The sequence below is a fragment of the Durio zibethinus genome, chromosome 21 (genome assembly GCF_047325235.1).
Source record: "Durio zibethinus cultivar Kanyao isolate XHJ-2024 chromosome 21, ASM4732523v1, whole genome shotgun sequence".
In the NCBI taxonomy this organism is placed as follows: domain Eukaryota; kingdom Viridiplantae; phylum Streptophyta; class Magnoliopsida; order Malvales; family Malvaceae; genus Durio; species Durio zibethinus.
This window is the reverse complement of record NC_143182.1, coordinates 1,017,167-1,033,589: the sequence shown is the minus strand read 5'-3', so window position 1 is coordinate 1,033,589 and position 16,423 is coordinate 1,017,167. Positions and strand designations below refer to the sequence as shown.

The window sequence follows — 16,423 nt, the reverse complement described above, 5'->3', positions numbered from 1 at the left end:
GACTGATCATTCTCCATTACGATGTTTGCCACATGTGCCCACACTTGTGCTTCCCTGTAGCCTACGTGAGAGAAATTATAAAATTTTTAATTAATATAATTATTCGATAATATATAGTTTATAAATAATTTTTAAAATATTTTATTAATTAATAAATTTATAATTTATATACTATATTAAATATTTTTAAAATTTAAATATCACGTTAAATAATTTATTATACTTTTAAAATCATTTGTAATTAACTTTTTAAAAAAAAGAAAGAAATAGAAGGGAAACAGAAATTACTATTTCTTTTGTCTGCCTTCCATGGAATCTAGCTCTAATTAAATAAAAAGAATTCTAAATTTAAGAGTTTCTTTTAACAAAATATGATAAACAAGAGCGCCTCAAACGTGGCAGTCAGCACATGCTTTTGCACGTGAATTCTCTCTTGTTTTTATTTATTTTCCTATTCCCTTCTCCCTCGTGTGATGCTCACTCGCGCCCGTCCCCACCTACATTCCACAACCTCACCGGCTCTTTCCTCTTCATTCCCCCAAGCGTCCAAGTGGCCAGCTCCAGCTTTGGCTCGCTCAGCTAAAGTAACAACTACATACAGACTACTATTTCTCTTCATTTTTTCTAAATTTTGTACACAAAGATTTACGAAAGAACCCTAAAAATAATGGCAAATATCTTCTGGCTTCATCATGCTGCTGTCTTCCTGAGGTAATATGGATAATATTATAACATGCTTAAGAAGCACGAGCGGTCCATTAATGATTTTGTGCATCGGCTGCTACATCCAGCCGTTCGAGAAGCCACCTAAAAAGCAAAATTTTTTTGTTTTTAATTTTGGCCAAACACCTAAAAAATGATGGAACCACAATGAAAATACATCGTTGAATCGTCCTGTTAAAGTAATAAATCATGATATGACGCTACACCTTTTGAATTAGTACCCCAGATATATAATTTTAATGATGATGATATGATGAAACGGGCAACTTGTGAAGAAGATAAGCAATAATTTAAGGTCTTCATCAATGGTGTTATCATCGCTAATGCTCCTATTAAGGAACATCATAATTGCCATATGACCCCTCACCTGAGAGTTTGAGAATTACACGATTTCCTGATTCTGATGCTAACAGATGATCTTTGAAGAGAAAGATTTTACTTTTCTTTTCTCTTTTTACTCCATATATGGAATATTCAATCAGCATGCACGAACAACCAAACAACCAAGACCAGGACCGCTTGAGCAACGCAGACAACAAAGAAATATGGAGCCCTGTAAGTAAATTATAAAAGCTACTAGTTAGAAAAGAAGCTTTTTAAAGAACTTGCTTTAGTAGTTATTGGTCTAATGATATAAGTTTCAATGATTGATTTTGAACGTGAATCCAGGATATGAAAGGGGTTTGTTCATCACTTGTTTACCAAAAAAAAAGGAGAGATTTGATTTTGGACCAAATCACGTGGGGAGTCCCCTCGTCCGGGCCAGAGACGGTGCATGGTGGGGAACTGTTGGCTGGTGGTGGAATCCACAATAGGGAGGAAAACACGTGGGACAGCTAGCTCACTCCTAAGTACACGTGAGGCTAACTTAATCATAGAACCGACAATCTCCCTCATTCTCAAATCATTATGCTAAGTTCCAAGCCCCACAAATTGAGCTCACTTCGTCAATAATAATCATGTTAATTATAGCCTATGCTGTAGATTAAATTATTTAAATCACAGTTTCACTCACTACATCCACTTAAACAAATACCAATTGAACAACATGTCTAGAGAAAATAACTTCAAGGGAGTCAGCAAAAAAGTATTTTTCAGATTTTAGGATAGATATCAGATTTTCTCTAAAATATTTTTTCCTTTGCTAAAAGCAAAAGCCACAAAGGGGCAAAAATAATTATAATTTCATAATAAAATAATTCATTATTACACTTAAAATATAGTCATTATATTCATTACAAAATTATAATATTTTATTTAAAAAAGCCACTAACTATTCTTTTCTTTAGGTTTCATTACACCTAAGTGTAATAAACTAATTGTTTGGTCAAAAAGAAAATAATTAATAAATTACTTTTTCCATCTCAAATTATTTGTCATATATTAATTTTTGCAGAGTTTAAAAAAATAAAAAATCATAAATTAGAATTTTAAAATAAAAATTTTTATAATTTTAAATATTAAAAAAAAGGATATAATTTTAAAATATCTAAAATATATACAAAATAAAAAGACAAAAAAAGTAATTAATATTGTATTTTCGAATTAAAGAAATACCAATGCAAAATATAATTGCTTCTTCAAAAAAAGACGTTGGAGATGGGCACGAGACGTGAGTAGGCGCGTGAACGTTGGAAGCTGACTTGGAAAAGCATGAAATCCCGGAAAAGGACAGAGAGTATCCAATGATTGTAGACAAGTGGGTGTCTGGTTGTGGAGAGGCAAAGTGACACACACGAGTGCAATCATGGGACCATGTGTTGACACGTGGCAGAATACCCACATGACATGCACGTGAACTGATGCACCTCTCCCACGTGACCTCCCCTCTTTCCTCAGCCCCATCTGTATTTCCCTTCCCAATTTTCAACTCTTTAGCTCACTCAAAGCTTACTCTAGGCTGCAGGCACAAGCCAAGCCGATGCTTAACACAACCAGTATCTAATCTAACCTACATTGATTTTTGAGTCCTCAGAGGACTTTGGGGAGATTTTTCGAGTTTTAAGGCAGAGCTTTGCTACGATCATCTAGGAGAAAGAATTCAGGAGCATTATATGTATTTTTTTAACATTTTATTTATATTTCTTATTATAATTTTATATTTATTTATAGATATCCACCGTTTATTAGTATGAATTTTATATAATTTTAATTTTAAATTATAATTAATTAATTATAATATAATGATTATATATAAAATGTTATGATATTTTTATGACAGGGATTTGATTGAAGCAGAAGCAAGCATGATGCAGTTTGCTACTAATATCAGAAACAGATCTCAATTGTTTGTGATTGAATGATTAGTTGGAGGGATCCTCTTGTCGATGAGAATCCGAGGATGGGATTTCAAAAGGAACCGTGCATGTGATGACATGCCAAAGTTGGCGGATTTTTACAAGATTTGGTAGGTACGACTCCCGGATAAACACTTACATGCATGGATATAGATGCTGTGTTCCAATCCTGTACTAATATAGTTCGAAAAATTAGATGCAGTAATGGATCAGATTAAATTTAATTCAATTTTTTAAAATATTATATAATATTATAAAATTATAAAATTTGATTTAAATTTGAAATAAATTTTATTAATTTAGTTTATTGGTTTTTAATTTTTATATATTATTTTAATATATTTAAGTAAATTTTGATATAAAATTATTATTTTTATTTTATAAATTTTTTAAATATATATAAAAATTTTAAAAATATATAATTAAGTTCGGTTTGATTTTTCTAAATTTTTTATATTTTGATTTAAAATTCGATTCGAATCTAATATATATTTAATATCCGAATTTAATATGAAACAAATAAAAAAAAATCGATCCGAATTGAACCAAACACTATAATTTTAATTTGATTATTAAATTTTTTGACTTTTTTTTTCAGCCCTAGAAACAAGAATATTTAACATTATAATCAAGCTAATTTTATCCTCTATACATTATTTAATTTTTTAACGAATTGGTATTTGATATGTTATTAATAAAAAATTTTAATTATATAAATGAATTAATTGAGTAATCACCTAAAATTTCTACCTTCAAGCTGGCAAAGGTGTCAACTGTTTTTAATGTCAATTAAGCATAAATAATTTTGAGTTTTGATTTTAAAAAAATCCATGTTTGTGTATAAATAACTAAATACTGATCAAGCATCCAACAATTTGAAAATAATCGAAGCTTGCATCAACACTTTGGCACATATATCTTACGATTGGGCCTATAGCTTGAATTGGGGTTTCCATTATCCAAAATTTCATTGTACTTCAGACTTTAAACTAATGGGTATCATATGAGATATAGCTGGCAATTATTCTCTCTCTTCCGTTCTTAAAATTCTTGGTGATTTAAAAAAAAAATCAAAATTATTGATGTAGAAATTTGAATTATAAATTTACGATACTTTCACCTTAAGTGGAAACATAACCGATTGAATTAATGCTCAAAGTCATCTGTACATTTATATATATATATATATTTTTTATTTATATCATGAGGATAAAATTTTAATACAAATAAAAAAATTTGATTTAAAATTAAATTATTAATGTTTTCTCAAGCTTTTTTAATTATTAGACTAAAGATTTAGAGACATGTACATATATTCTATCCGAGGAAAATTCCTTTAGCTATCCTAGATAGTGTCATCAATTATATTCGCTTCAGGTATCTTTTCATTTGGTCCATTTGTTAAAGAAAATGGATGAGAAGCAGAAAAGTAAAGCTGTTCATTTCTACAGAAGAAAAAAGTTGCCAAACCCCCATTTTTGAAGGTCAACCATATATAAATATATGCCAATAAAGACAATTATTTACCAACTTGTACATGCATCCTACCACATATTAATTAATTGAAATATCTTCTAAACAATAATTTTCGTAAAAAAATTTATAGTAAATAAGCCCCATAATTATTTTTTTTTACAACTCCGAATTAATTAATTAAATCTTCATTAAAAAAAAGGTGTTTTGGTAAAAGTATACTCTACTCTCAAGGACCTCATCGTCTCATTATTTGGTCAGTTGGTCCTCCAGTCCCCACCAAAGAATGTTTTTCACAGACATGAATGAATATGGCTATGATTGTGTCAGCTCCATATGGCTCTAATTTCCCCAAGAGCTGGCCACTTTAATTACTTATTGTTAAAGAATCTGGATTATTTAATCTCTCGAATTTTAAGATTTAATGATAGATTAGAATCTTCTTATAACATTTTTCCCTATATATATGAGAAAAGTTCAGTTTCGGATATAAACTTATTTTCAGAATTAATATTAAATTATTGAATTTGACATGTATTTCTATAGCATATAACAGTATATAATATTGCATTTTCTTATTATTATTATTATTATATAGACCTTCTTATTTCACTCCAGGAAGACTTTTGAATAGTAATGACAACGGATCAAATTGAAAAGAGTTTTTATTTGTTTCGAATTTGATCTGACATTAAATATATAAATTTTGAATCAATCATATAAAACTTTTATTATTTTAATATTCGAACTTAATATGATTTAATATTATATAAAATTGTATCTAATTCGATCTTAAATTAATAAAATATTATTTTAAATATAAATAAATATAAAATTAAAAAAATAATTTATATATACATTGGGTTAGGTAAAGTCGTATTTGTCTAAAATTTGAGCTCGAATTTCTTTTATACTACCCAACCTGATATCCAATTTTCAACCAAAAAAAAAATTTAAAAGATCGAATCGAATCGAAATCCGTCAATTTTAAATTTTTTTGACTTCTCTAATTTTGAAAACAAAACTTGAAACTAGGGTAAAAAAGTACAAAACTATTCATGGAGTTTTACCCAATTTGGCCTTGTTAGTTGGTAGATATTATAAGTACTCGAGTATAGTTTTGTGCTGCTCATTTTTTACAAATTGGGAGGAGCTGGTGCCTTGTAAATTAGCGTATAATTTGGAAATTTAACCCATTGAAAGATTTAATAATAATAACTTAATTTTTTTTATTTAAATTTGCCAAAAGCCAAATCCTATTTACTTAACATTTTACTAATAAATTATATATCTTTCAACAAAATTTACATTTATATTAATTAAAATTGAATTAAGCAAATGTAGCGTTTATTATTTGTGATCAACAATCATGTGATTTATTTTTAAAATATTATATACTTAATTTTAGTATTTAAAATTAATTATCTAAATATAAAGAAAACATTTGTTATTAGTAATTATTAACAAATTGAATGCTTAAATTATGAGTTTTGGAGTCATAACTCATTCAAACCTATAAAACCAAAAAAAAAGTAAAATTTAAGTGTATTAATGGAGCATTAATAATTTGAGTTGAAGTGTAAATGGCAATTGCATTTGCATGGTTTCCTTCGCAGGTAACTCCCCATGCAGTTTCCCCTGAAACTGAAACCTATTTGCTTCCCGAGTCCGTAACCTCCCATCCTTCAATACACAAACCAAATCTCCTTCCATTACCATAATCCCATTGCGCCCAGTACCAAATCAACGCACGCGCCTTCACTCGCCTTCAGACAACACGGGGCCCCCACGCATTCATTGCCCTCGTGATTTTGATGTTGGCATGCTGGCAAAAAGCTACGCATGGGCCCAACAATGGACAGCTTATGGGCCCCATATGGGAGAGGGAGCGAAGGAGATTGCTCTGCACATGATAACTATCATGATCTGATGATTTTCAAAGCGCGTGGCTACAGCTTGTGGAGTTGTAGCAGCTTATGCTGTCCTATTAGTCAACGGTCAACGAGCGAGAAAGCCGCTTTTAAGCGAAGTTAAAAAAAAAACTCCCCAGACAAGACCTAACCGCGGTTAAAAGGACTTAACATTAATAAAGATCTCAGTTACAAGTTACTTACTTTCTGAAACCACGGTTAAAACTGAATCATGGTTAAAAGGAGAATTAAACTAGGGTTGAGTTAAGTCATGCAATTGAAAACTAAGCCAAGCAAAAAACCATAAAGCCATGATTGCGCCAATAGGTCACTGACATAAGTCATGATTGAATCTACACCAATCTGTCTCTTTCTCTGGCTCTGTTATATCTCTATATATAGTCCCATCCTCTCGCTGTACTGCTGCACCAAAAGCAAAAGGCTGTTAGACACCTCTGGCTGCGGAAGCTCAAGCCATTTTCTACTCTTCTTTTCTTCCCTTTTGCTTTCTTTTTCTCAGAATCCAAACACACCAGGGAGAAAACCCAGAAAGAAGGAGAAAAGTTGAAAACTTTAGTTGGTTTTACTTTGGAAAGTGAGAGTTTTTTGTTGGTTTTGAAAGAAAAGAGAGAGAAAGACAAAGAAGAAAAAGAAATGGCTGATAAAGATGATGGTTTGGGGTTGAGTCTGAGCTTGGGATGTGCTCAGAATCAGTCTTCTTTGAAGTTAAATCTCATGCCTTTAGCTTCACCCCGCATGCAAAATCATCAGCAGAAGAACACTTGGAATGAGCTGTTTCAGTCTTCTGGTATGTTCTTGTCCCTTTTACTCCTTTGTTTTTTGCTTTGGGAATACAAATGGTTAAATTTGAAGAATACAATGTGTTCTAGGCTGATTTCCTAATTGCCAAATTTGTATACTTCTCTTTTCCTGCACCAGTATACGGGGTTGTCATGTTTCACTCCTGTCTTTAGGACCAACTTTGTATACTTTTCCTACTTTTTAGTAACATAAAATCTCAAACCTAGAAGAAAATCGGTACTATTTTACATTCAGATCTGATTTTTTTTCATCTTTTTCTATCTTTAGATTGCAAATCCCTTACATTTACCGCGGTGATTTCTTTACTTCTTTTTGGAGTTTTAAAATAATCTTAAGACTTCAATATTTGGTAAACTGCAAAGAAAGAAGGCTAAAGAATTGGTCAGTAAACTTGAAATTGCAAACAATAGCGTTACATTGCCTATTGGGTTTGTCATGTCACATTTTTCTAGTAACTTGTTTCATAAGTAACACAATATTCACAAAGAGCCATCGGCTTTCTTTTAATTACGAAGCTGCCATTTAAATGGAGTTAACTTGATCAGGTTGATGAAATGAGTTTTGTGATTCACAATATGCATGCAGGTCGACACTTGGATACAAGATCTTTTCTTCGAGGAATTGATGTGAACCGGGCACCGGCAACGGCTGATTGCGAGGAGGAAGGTGGGGTCTCTTCGCCCAACAGCACCATTTCTAGCATAAGTGGAAAGAGAAATGAGAGAGACCCTGTGGGTGATGAAACTGAGGCTGAGAGAGAGTCTTGTTCCCGTGCCAGTGATGATGAAGATGGCGGTGCTGCTGGCGATGCCTCAAGGAAGAAGCTTAGGCTTTCAAAGGAACAGTCCTTGGTGCTTGAAGAAACCTTCAAGGAACATAGCACTCTTAATCCGGTTAGTGGCATATCAGTTATTTCATTGGCTTTGTAAGGGTAGTTTTAGAATTTGATGTTGATGTAAAATGTTGGTTTCGTGTTTATCTACAGAAGCAAAAGTTGGCATTGGCAAAGCGATTGAATCTGAGGCCTAGGCAAGTGGAGGTCTGGTTCCAGAACAGAAGGGCAAGGTGAGATATTTTTAAAGTTTGTCAAGGGTATTTTTGGGATTTAATAAAAGAGCAATTAAGTATTTCGAGTTTTAAACACCCCTTATTAATGTCTCCTTGATAAGGATAGAGTTGTCCCTTTCGGCTAAAGAAGATTTCGAGGGATTGTGTGGTTGCTTTCACAGTTTCATGTTTTAACTCCTCTCTTGGTTTTTGAGGCAAAGTGATTAATAAGTATCTTTAAGGGTTCGGTTTTTAAACTTTTAGTAAGGCTGTTCATCTTGTTAAGTTTGCTTTAAATTGGATTTGGATTTTAGATTTATAAGAGAAAAAAAAAATCCCTATTGAGTTAAAAGTGTCAGCCTATTAACCTGATGTCAAATCTTTAGATTCAGTAGCTGCTCGGGTTTATAGCAGCTCCAGGAACTGAAGATTTGTTCATGCAAGTGCGTTACTCATTAAATGAAAAAAAGGAAAACTTGTTTAAGCAAGGAAAATCTCAATTTGTGGAGTTGAATTGGTGCAGGACAAAGTTGAAGCAGACGGAAGTTGACTGTGAGTATCTGAAGAGATGTTGCGAGAATCTAACAGAGGAGAACAGGAGGCTGCAGAAGGAAGTGCAAGAGCTTAGAGCATTAAAACTCTCCCCACAGCTTTACATGCACATGAACCCTCCTACAACCCTCACCATGTGCCCTTCTTGTGAACGTGTGGCGGTTTCTTCCTCATCATCCTCTGCTGCAGCAGCTTCTTCCACCCCTACTTCAACAGTTCCAAATCGTCGCCAGATGAGTCCCAGCCATCAACGGCCAGCGCCTGTTAGTCCCTGGGCCGCCATGCCAATCAGTCTTCGACCCTTCAATGCCCCTGCATCTAGATCATAAGCAATATAATTATGTTTTCTGAATTGGGAGAATATTTTTGGGAGGAGATATACAATCAATGACTGTTTAGGAGACCGATTTTTTTTTAAAAGCCATGTTTCCTTTTGGACTAGAGAACGGGCTTGTAAAGGGTGGAGTAGTGACAGAAATTTCTGTTTATAAAAAATAGCAAGCAGGAAGACAAGGAAAATATAACGGAAGAATCTGAATCCCTTTCGGTTACATTGTTGTGATCTGTTGGGGGCAAAGTGAAGTAGAAATGAAAGCTTGGCCGAAGGGGTACAACATCTACTGATTCTAATGAAGGAATAATAACTGTATGGAAAGATGACTTTGTTTCAACCTTTATGACTTTTGGTAGCTTTTTCCATGTGAATGGTTGTCCAATTATACTTTGATCAGATTCCAGTTGCTGTCTACGATTCCTTCAAACCCTTGGCAACAAGGACAGCATGTTTTGGCTAACTTAACCTTGAAGGACACAGCAAATCTAACAAATTCCTAAAATGATTTTTTTATCATATAACTGCATCCCTTGAACAGTTTCTGGGAAAAGTATGCCATCAACATCAAACATCATTTAGCTTTGATCGGAAACCAAATGGTAACATTGGTCTTTCATTGTTAATGTTTTTTCTTTGTTTAGCTTGCTTTTACCCATTTGTTTTTTTCCTTTTCTTTAGTCTTTACCAAACCTATTGCATTAAATTGTTATGGCCTAATCCTTTAGGATGCCGAAGTATACGGATGACCAGCCGAGCCAACAGCTCTTAGCCACAAATGATCAGCTCAGAGGTACTACTTTAAGCCCAAAAGTAAAATAGAATAACCGCAGTTTGGCAGCTAAAGCTTCCAATAGGCAAATAGCTATAATTCATGACTCGACTTTCTTTTCCAATTTACAATTTTTATTTTCAGGATTGGGGATCCTGTGAGGATTGGTTGCACTTGATGATGATTATCAAGTTCATAATCGACAAGTTGAAAAGCATTCAATGAGCTAATAACTGCTTTTGGAACGAAGTCCTCAATAATGCACTCAATTTCAACAATGAGCAGCTACTTTTGTCCTTGTCATTCACACAAAACAACAATTAAGTTCTAGATATAAGCCTCGACTCTATTGCGTCAGCTAAACCTCAAATTAGGCTTTATTAAGTTCTAGGTACGTTTTTGGTTGATGGTCAGCTATGTTGAGGACATTAAGCATGCCAAAAAGATATCCATAGTGAACACGAACAAGCAAGAAACAAACAAATATAACCAAATGAAAAACAAAATAAGAAACAGGACACTTAGATTAAACAGAAAATATGCTCATGCCAAGGATATATCAGTAACAGACCTCTAAAGTCTAAACTTTAAGTCTTTTGGTCGTATCTCAATCTCTCTCCTCTTGCAATTTCCTAGCAATCAAATAAGTAACAAGCTTGTTATGTTAAAGGGGTAAGACGATTAATTACCCCTAGTAGAAAAGCCAGATATGAGACTAGCCCGTGTGACCGCTGTATCTAATCTTCAGTTTGTTCAAAATTGAAATGATAGGATACCTCACTGTTTTTACTTTGATTTCAAGGGTTACTGTAGCCCCTGACAAAAAGTGTAACCTTTTGCAACAGGTTTGCAACGGCTATTCCAAGCATAAAAAAGTAAGTCCTTGAGGAAATATGAATCAGCGGAAAAAGCTCTCACAGAAAAACTTCTGAAGCACTTAAATGATTAAGAACAACACTTGAAAACATTTAGCATATTTCTGTTCAACAAAGATTTTATAATTGCAGACTTCTGGAGTAATTAAGGGAAAATGCCAGACATTTCTAGAATACATATTTTTCAAAGGGAAGGGCCAATTAGAGTCAAACTGTATTCACAGTGTCTGCAAGGGAACGAAGTATGCATCCCAAACCAGCTCTCTCTGTCAGCTTCTCATGGATCCTAAGGCATTGATCGCATGTGGGGCGATCTCCAGTTGACAATCCTCTATACAAGTACCTGGAAAAAACATAACAATCATCACTTGTTATTCATTTGCAATATCAAATGCACAAAATACAGACCATGTGCTTGTCATGAAAGCAATTGTTTCCCCAGAGCTATAACATTTCATTAGGCAATATTAAGCAGTGAGACTTAACAACCTGGTAAATGATTCACATTCTAACCATATTCTATTTGGTCATTCTAAAAAAAACTATCAGATAAAGTTTTGTAAAAGTCATCAGCTGCAGGTACTTCTAGATATTCCTTTGCCATTATTCGCTAGCGAATATGATTAGTTCTCAGTAATCCAATAAAACCTATCTCCAATGCTCCTCTAAGAAAGCATAAAAGAGACCTTCAATGCTCAAAAAGTCATTAAAAATAGCCTGCATAACTCAAATCAGATTGTTTTTCAACCTTAACAGCTCCTTATATTCCAGTCAAATTGAGATTTCTTGTCACACTCCGAGTTTGCAACAAAGACCAAACTCCAACAGAAAGAAGGGTTTAAAACCCAATACACTTTCCAATTCTTAAAAACCAAGTAACATGGTTTACTATCAAACTTCTTATCAGTATAATTAGTACAACAACAACAACAACAAACTAAGCCTTATATCCCATAACTTTGGGGTTATCAATATAATTAGTAAAAGCCTAAAACCATATCGCCAGCACCAACTATGAAAAATCTGGAAATTCAGCTAGAAAATTGAGAAAGCTATAACGGAAATGAAATTGGACTCATATGATCATCAGCAATAAGAATGGCAGTGACACAAGGCTACAAGCAGGGAATAGAAAATAATCTTTTTGGCAGAGATCATAAATCCCATATACATAATTGGGAATAAAACAAACATACCCTAACTTTCAATTCCTAATTCTGAGATACAATTCAATCAAAATAAGGAAAATAAACCGCAAAGAAAGATAACAAAAAAAGAAAAGAAAAGAAAAGAAAGACTCACTTCATAAGAATATCATAGTACTCAGGATCCAAAGAAGAGAACATTCCTTCAACATCTTTTATAGCCATTAGTGCTCTATGCACAACTATCCAATTCGCCGACTGCAAATGCCCAAATCCAAAAACCAAAAAAGTTTGATTTTTTTATATAATTAAATAAAAAGAAATTGAACTTTTTTTTGGGTTCGAAACCTTGCATCGTTCGTCACGTGTCATTGGAGGAGATCCCTCGAGCGCAGTTTTAAGAGCTTCAACGGGTTTATTCCTGAGATAGCAACAAATCAATCCTGCTTAATTAGGGTTTCTTTTTTTTTTTAAATGAGATTTGATTCGATTAGAAATTCTTACTGTTTAAGTAAGCTCTCAATCTTCCTAGATTTGTGCTCGATTCTTGTTATTATAGCCTCTGCATTATCAGCTTCCACAAATTTCTCTGCCCCTGCCATCATCGCTAATTCACTCACTCCTCTGATCCAAAGCCTGCCAAACTCAATATTCCCGGAAATGGTTTTCCCTTCCCATACGGCGCCGTTTTGGCCTTTGACCCAAAAGGGGTAACCGTTATTACTTTTCCCACCATTCACGGACCAACAATGCAACGTCTTTGTGGAAGGTCAGTTTGGTCATTTAATTCCACAATCATGACAATTATTACAATAATCATACTTTTGAAATCTGCTCCCTCTCTATCCAACTTTACTCTCTTTGTGACCAAACTATTTTCCTTGGTTTCAAAGTCTTCCTTTCTTCAATCAATCAGTGTTGTTTTTATCTTCTGTTTTTTCCCCATTCTTCACTCCCCAAAAAGAAGAAAAAAACCCAACAAACGGTACATTACATTTGTCCCTCATCAATGGCAGATTCATATCCTCCCTTTACAGCCAGACCCTTCACGAGGGTTAATGGCATACACAGAAACAACAATAGTAATAACTACACGCGCTTTGTTGGTAAGTTGTTGTTTTTTACTTTCTTTCTTATTGCCATCCCGTTGTTTCCTTCCCAAGCTCCAGATTTCATCAACCAAACAATACTCAACAAGTTTTGGGAACTCCTTCATCTTTTGTTCATTGGCATTGCTGTTTCTTATGGCTTGTTTGGTCGTAGAAATGTTGATAATGGTAACCTTGATGATTCTCAGTCACATGTTTCTGGAATGTTCCATGTTTCGTCCTTTTTTGAAGATGGTTTTGATCATTCAATGTACTATAGTGGACAGGGTAAAGCTGAATCTTTTAATGTTAAAAGTGGTAGCTTTGAAAACTCTTATGAGGAAAATGTTGTTCAAGCTTGGAGTTCTAAGCATTTTCAAGGGGAACCCATGGTTGTGTTGGCTCAACCAAATAGTGGTCTTGAAAAGTATGGTGAATCGGGTTCGTTTATAGATTATAAGCCTCTGGGGTTGCCTGTTAGGAGTTTAAAATCCAGGGTTGGAAGTCGGGGTAGTCCGGAATTTGGCAACGGATCAAATGAGTCTTCTGGTTCAAGTGATAGCTCTGATAAGAGTAGAAGTGGGAGGTTTGGTGATTTAGGTTCTGAAAATTTGGAGGGGAAGTTTAATCAGAGTGATGTTTTAGGTTCCCCGATTCCTTGGCGTTCGAGATCTAGAAAGATGAGTGAGAGAGTTCATGGTAGTCCCACTCGCCCTTCTCATTTTAGGCCTCTCTCAGTTGATGAAACTCAATTTGAATCAATCAAATCTCGCTCTTTAAGATCCACGGTTTCATTCTCTTCCCAAGTTAGTTCACAGTCACATTCACCGAGTAGCCTGTCTCCTTCACATTCCAATTCTTCAGAATCACCAAAGTCCAAAGTGAGTGGATTGGTGAAGGAAAGGAGTCCCCGCCAGTCTTTTCCTCCTATTTCACCGTCGATACCAAATCCAATGAACAGTAAAGCTACAGTGAATGCATCACAATCTCGGCAGTATAGTGATGGCTCCATGTTGGGGACCTATGCAAGGAAATGCTTTGAGGATGAATTGAAGGAATTCTGTGACAGCAAAAAGGATGATTCGTCAAGTAGTACAGAGTGGATTTCAGGTTCCTTGAAATTTGATGCAAAACCTATGGCTCCCTCTAAGGCTTCCTCAAGAGGAAAGTCTGTTCGGACGTTTAGGACTATTGGAGCTAGTGGCAATACCGTAGGGGCAAGTGATGCTGGAGAGAGGCAGGAAATTCATACAAAGGGAAAGTTGCCAATGCGATCTGATGAAATTGAAGAGGCTGATGCGGGTGAAAGTGAACCAAAAATTGAAGGACACAATAATCTCTCAGTTGGGTTCAATGGGCAGAATCTTGGAAGTGACTCTTATATGCCAAAGCCAACATCCCCTAAAAACCAGAACAGAGAAAAACAAGAGTGTTTGGAGAATTCCGCTGAAGAGTCTGGAGAAGACTCGGAGAGAGAGAATGGGGATTTTCATGTAAGTTCAGATGAAGAAACCATGGCTGGAACTTTCAGTGTAGCAGGAAGTGATACTTATGAGGTTGATAGAAAGGCAGGTGAGTTCATAGCCAAGTTCAGAGAGCAGATTAGGCTTCAGAGAACAACATCAATTGATACACCAAGAGGGATCAACATCGCTAGTAACTTTTTCAGGTGAAAGTAGCTGGAGTGTCTAACAAAAGGGTAATCACTAATGGAGGATTCTTCATCCTCATAGTCCTGGTGTGTGACCTCCCTATTTATTTGTCATTCTATCATGTCTACATTACATATATAGTTGAAAATAGGACTTTTTTTATTTTTATTACTACTAGAATCAAGTTACTGCAGAACCATATTCAATATTGACTATGTTTTGGATAATTCATTCGAAAGCTGGATCATTCATTGACTTTTACTTCATCAGCCTTTTGATGTTTCCTTTGATATATGGAATGGTGTGAGATTGATGATACAGCCATACACATGTCTCAATCAATATGCCTGAGAAGTGAGATCTGTGATTTTGTGGTTAAGAAATAAGAATTATGGGGTTAGCTTTTGAGATATGTCTTTCACTTAGAATTCGCTTGTTAACTTTTCAAACGGAGTTGAATTTGCAAACAAGTAGCAGAAAAAAAGACAGTTTATTCTGGTTGAAAAACCACATGATCTTGGATTTGCATCTTCTTCCAACTTAGAAAATCTTCGTCTGTTTAAATGACTAAATCTTTCTGAGTTGAAACAATTGGTGGCAGTTATGAGTTGATTCTTCCTACTGGTGAATGTGAAAGGCCTCTCCATCTACATGCAGAGAGCATGCATGGCAGACCCGTGATATCACCAAATCATTCAGCTGAAAGAGAGGGTGAACTGAAAAAGCCACCATTTACCCTAACCAGAATCTTTCTTTTTTATTTGAATGTTTCAACTTTCAAGGCTCCAGCCCTTGTCAAAATCTTATGGACACAAATCTTTTGGCCTCATTGCTCTGAATTCTGACAATATTTTTGCCCCACAGTTCGGATTTTTCCTTTTTTTTTTTTTTGAAGACAGCTATTTGGCTCTGTGTGAAGTGTGAAGTGTGAAACAGTATAATTATTCTGTTTAAGGTCAGTCCATGCCACGCCATGTTTGATGGGTACCATTCTACTGAAAATCAATGAAAATAGATGACCGCCAACATCAATGCATATTAAATTTGTTTTTACCAAGAATGTGTTATAAATTCATGCCAACCATCACCAAAATATAAATAAATTCAAACCAACTACCAATTTGGTAATTGCTCGACTTTTATTGTTCTTTGACACAAAATTGTAGAAAATTAATATTCGCTTTGAATAATAAGCTCCGTCAAGAATAAAATATAAAGATAACAAAGGACAACTTGAAATAATAAAAAAAAAAGTACTACTACAAATTATAATATTATATGTGCTTTTTATTTTATTACAAAAAAATACTAATTATTTGACTCGTCTCATGCATTTAATGTTTATAAAAGGAAAATAAAAAAAATAGTATAAGCATGAAACATGCAAAATAGATTTTGGTTATACAAAATCTTTTGAAAACAAAAAAGTTATAACATAACCTACCAAAAATCTCATTTTCTTTAAAAAAATTATTACAAATTTACAATTTAATAGAATCATACATATCTCTTAAAAATAATAAAAAATAAACATATATCAGCCCTTTATAAAATTAAAATTTTATATTATCAATATATAAAAAAGAAACTTTTTTTTATGCACTACATAATATTTACATTTTGGTAGCCTATTTTGTAACCAATCCAATTATTACTAAATTAAAAATACATTTTACTATTGGTTCACGAGCTTATTTACATAATAATAAGACGAATCTTATTAACGTCGTCGTTTT

At 34.0% G+C, this 16,423-nt stretch overlaps 3 protein-coding genes across 3 annotated transcripts; 2 read left to right on the top strand and 1 right to left on the bottom strand.

The window, feature by feature from the left end:
* Positions 1 to 6,739: 6,739 nt before the first annotated feature.
* HAT3 (homeobox-leucine zipper protein 3) lies at positions 6,740 to 9,821 on the top strand. Its single transcript, XM_022901206.2, has 4 exons — positions 6,740 to 7,211; positions 7,811 to 8,118; positions 8,211 to 8,290; positions 8,796 to 9,821. The coding sequence occupies exons 1-4, from the start codon at positions 7,058 to 7,060 to the stop codon at positions 9,151 to 9,153; spliced, it is 900 nt and encodes a 299-aa protein (XP_022756941.2). The 5' UTR covers positions 6,740 to 7,057; the 3' UTR covers positions 9,154 to 9,821.
* Positions 9,822 to 10,841: 1,020 nt separating this feature from the next.
* Positions 10,842 to 12,634, bottom strand: LOC111304561 (actin-related protein 2/3 complex subunit 5A). The gene is made up of 4 exons (XM_022901207.2): positions 12,452 to 12,634; positions 12,296 to 12,368; positions 12,105 to 12,205; positions 10,842 to 11,145 (listed from the first exon to the last, which is right to left on the bottom strand). Exons 1-4 carry the CDS (start codon positions 12,550 to 12,552, stop codon positions 11,010 to 11,012), a joined length of 411 nt encoding a protein of 136 aa, XP_022756942.1. The 5' UTR covers positions 12,553 to 12,634; the 3' UTR covers positions 10,842 to 11,009.
* Positions 12,635 to 12,785: 151 nt separating this feature from the next.
* On the top strand, positions 12,786 to 14,948 carry LOC111304559 (cotton fiber protein). The gene has a single exon (XM_022901205.2). The coding sequence runs from the start codon at positions 12,957 to 12,959 to the stop codon at positions 14,706 to 14,708; it is 1,752 nt and encodes a 583-aa protein (XP_022756940.2). The 5' UTR covers positions 12,786 to 12,956; the 3' UTR covers positions 14,709 to 14,948.
* The last annotated feature ends 1,475 nt before the right edge of the window (positions 14,949 to 16,423 follow it).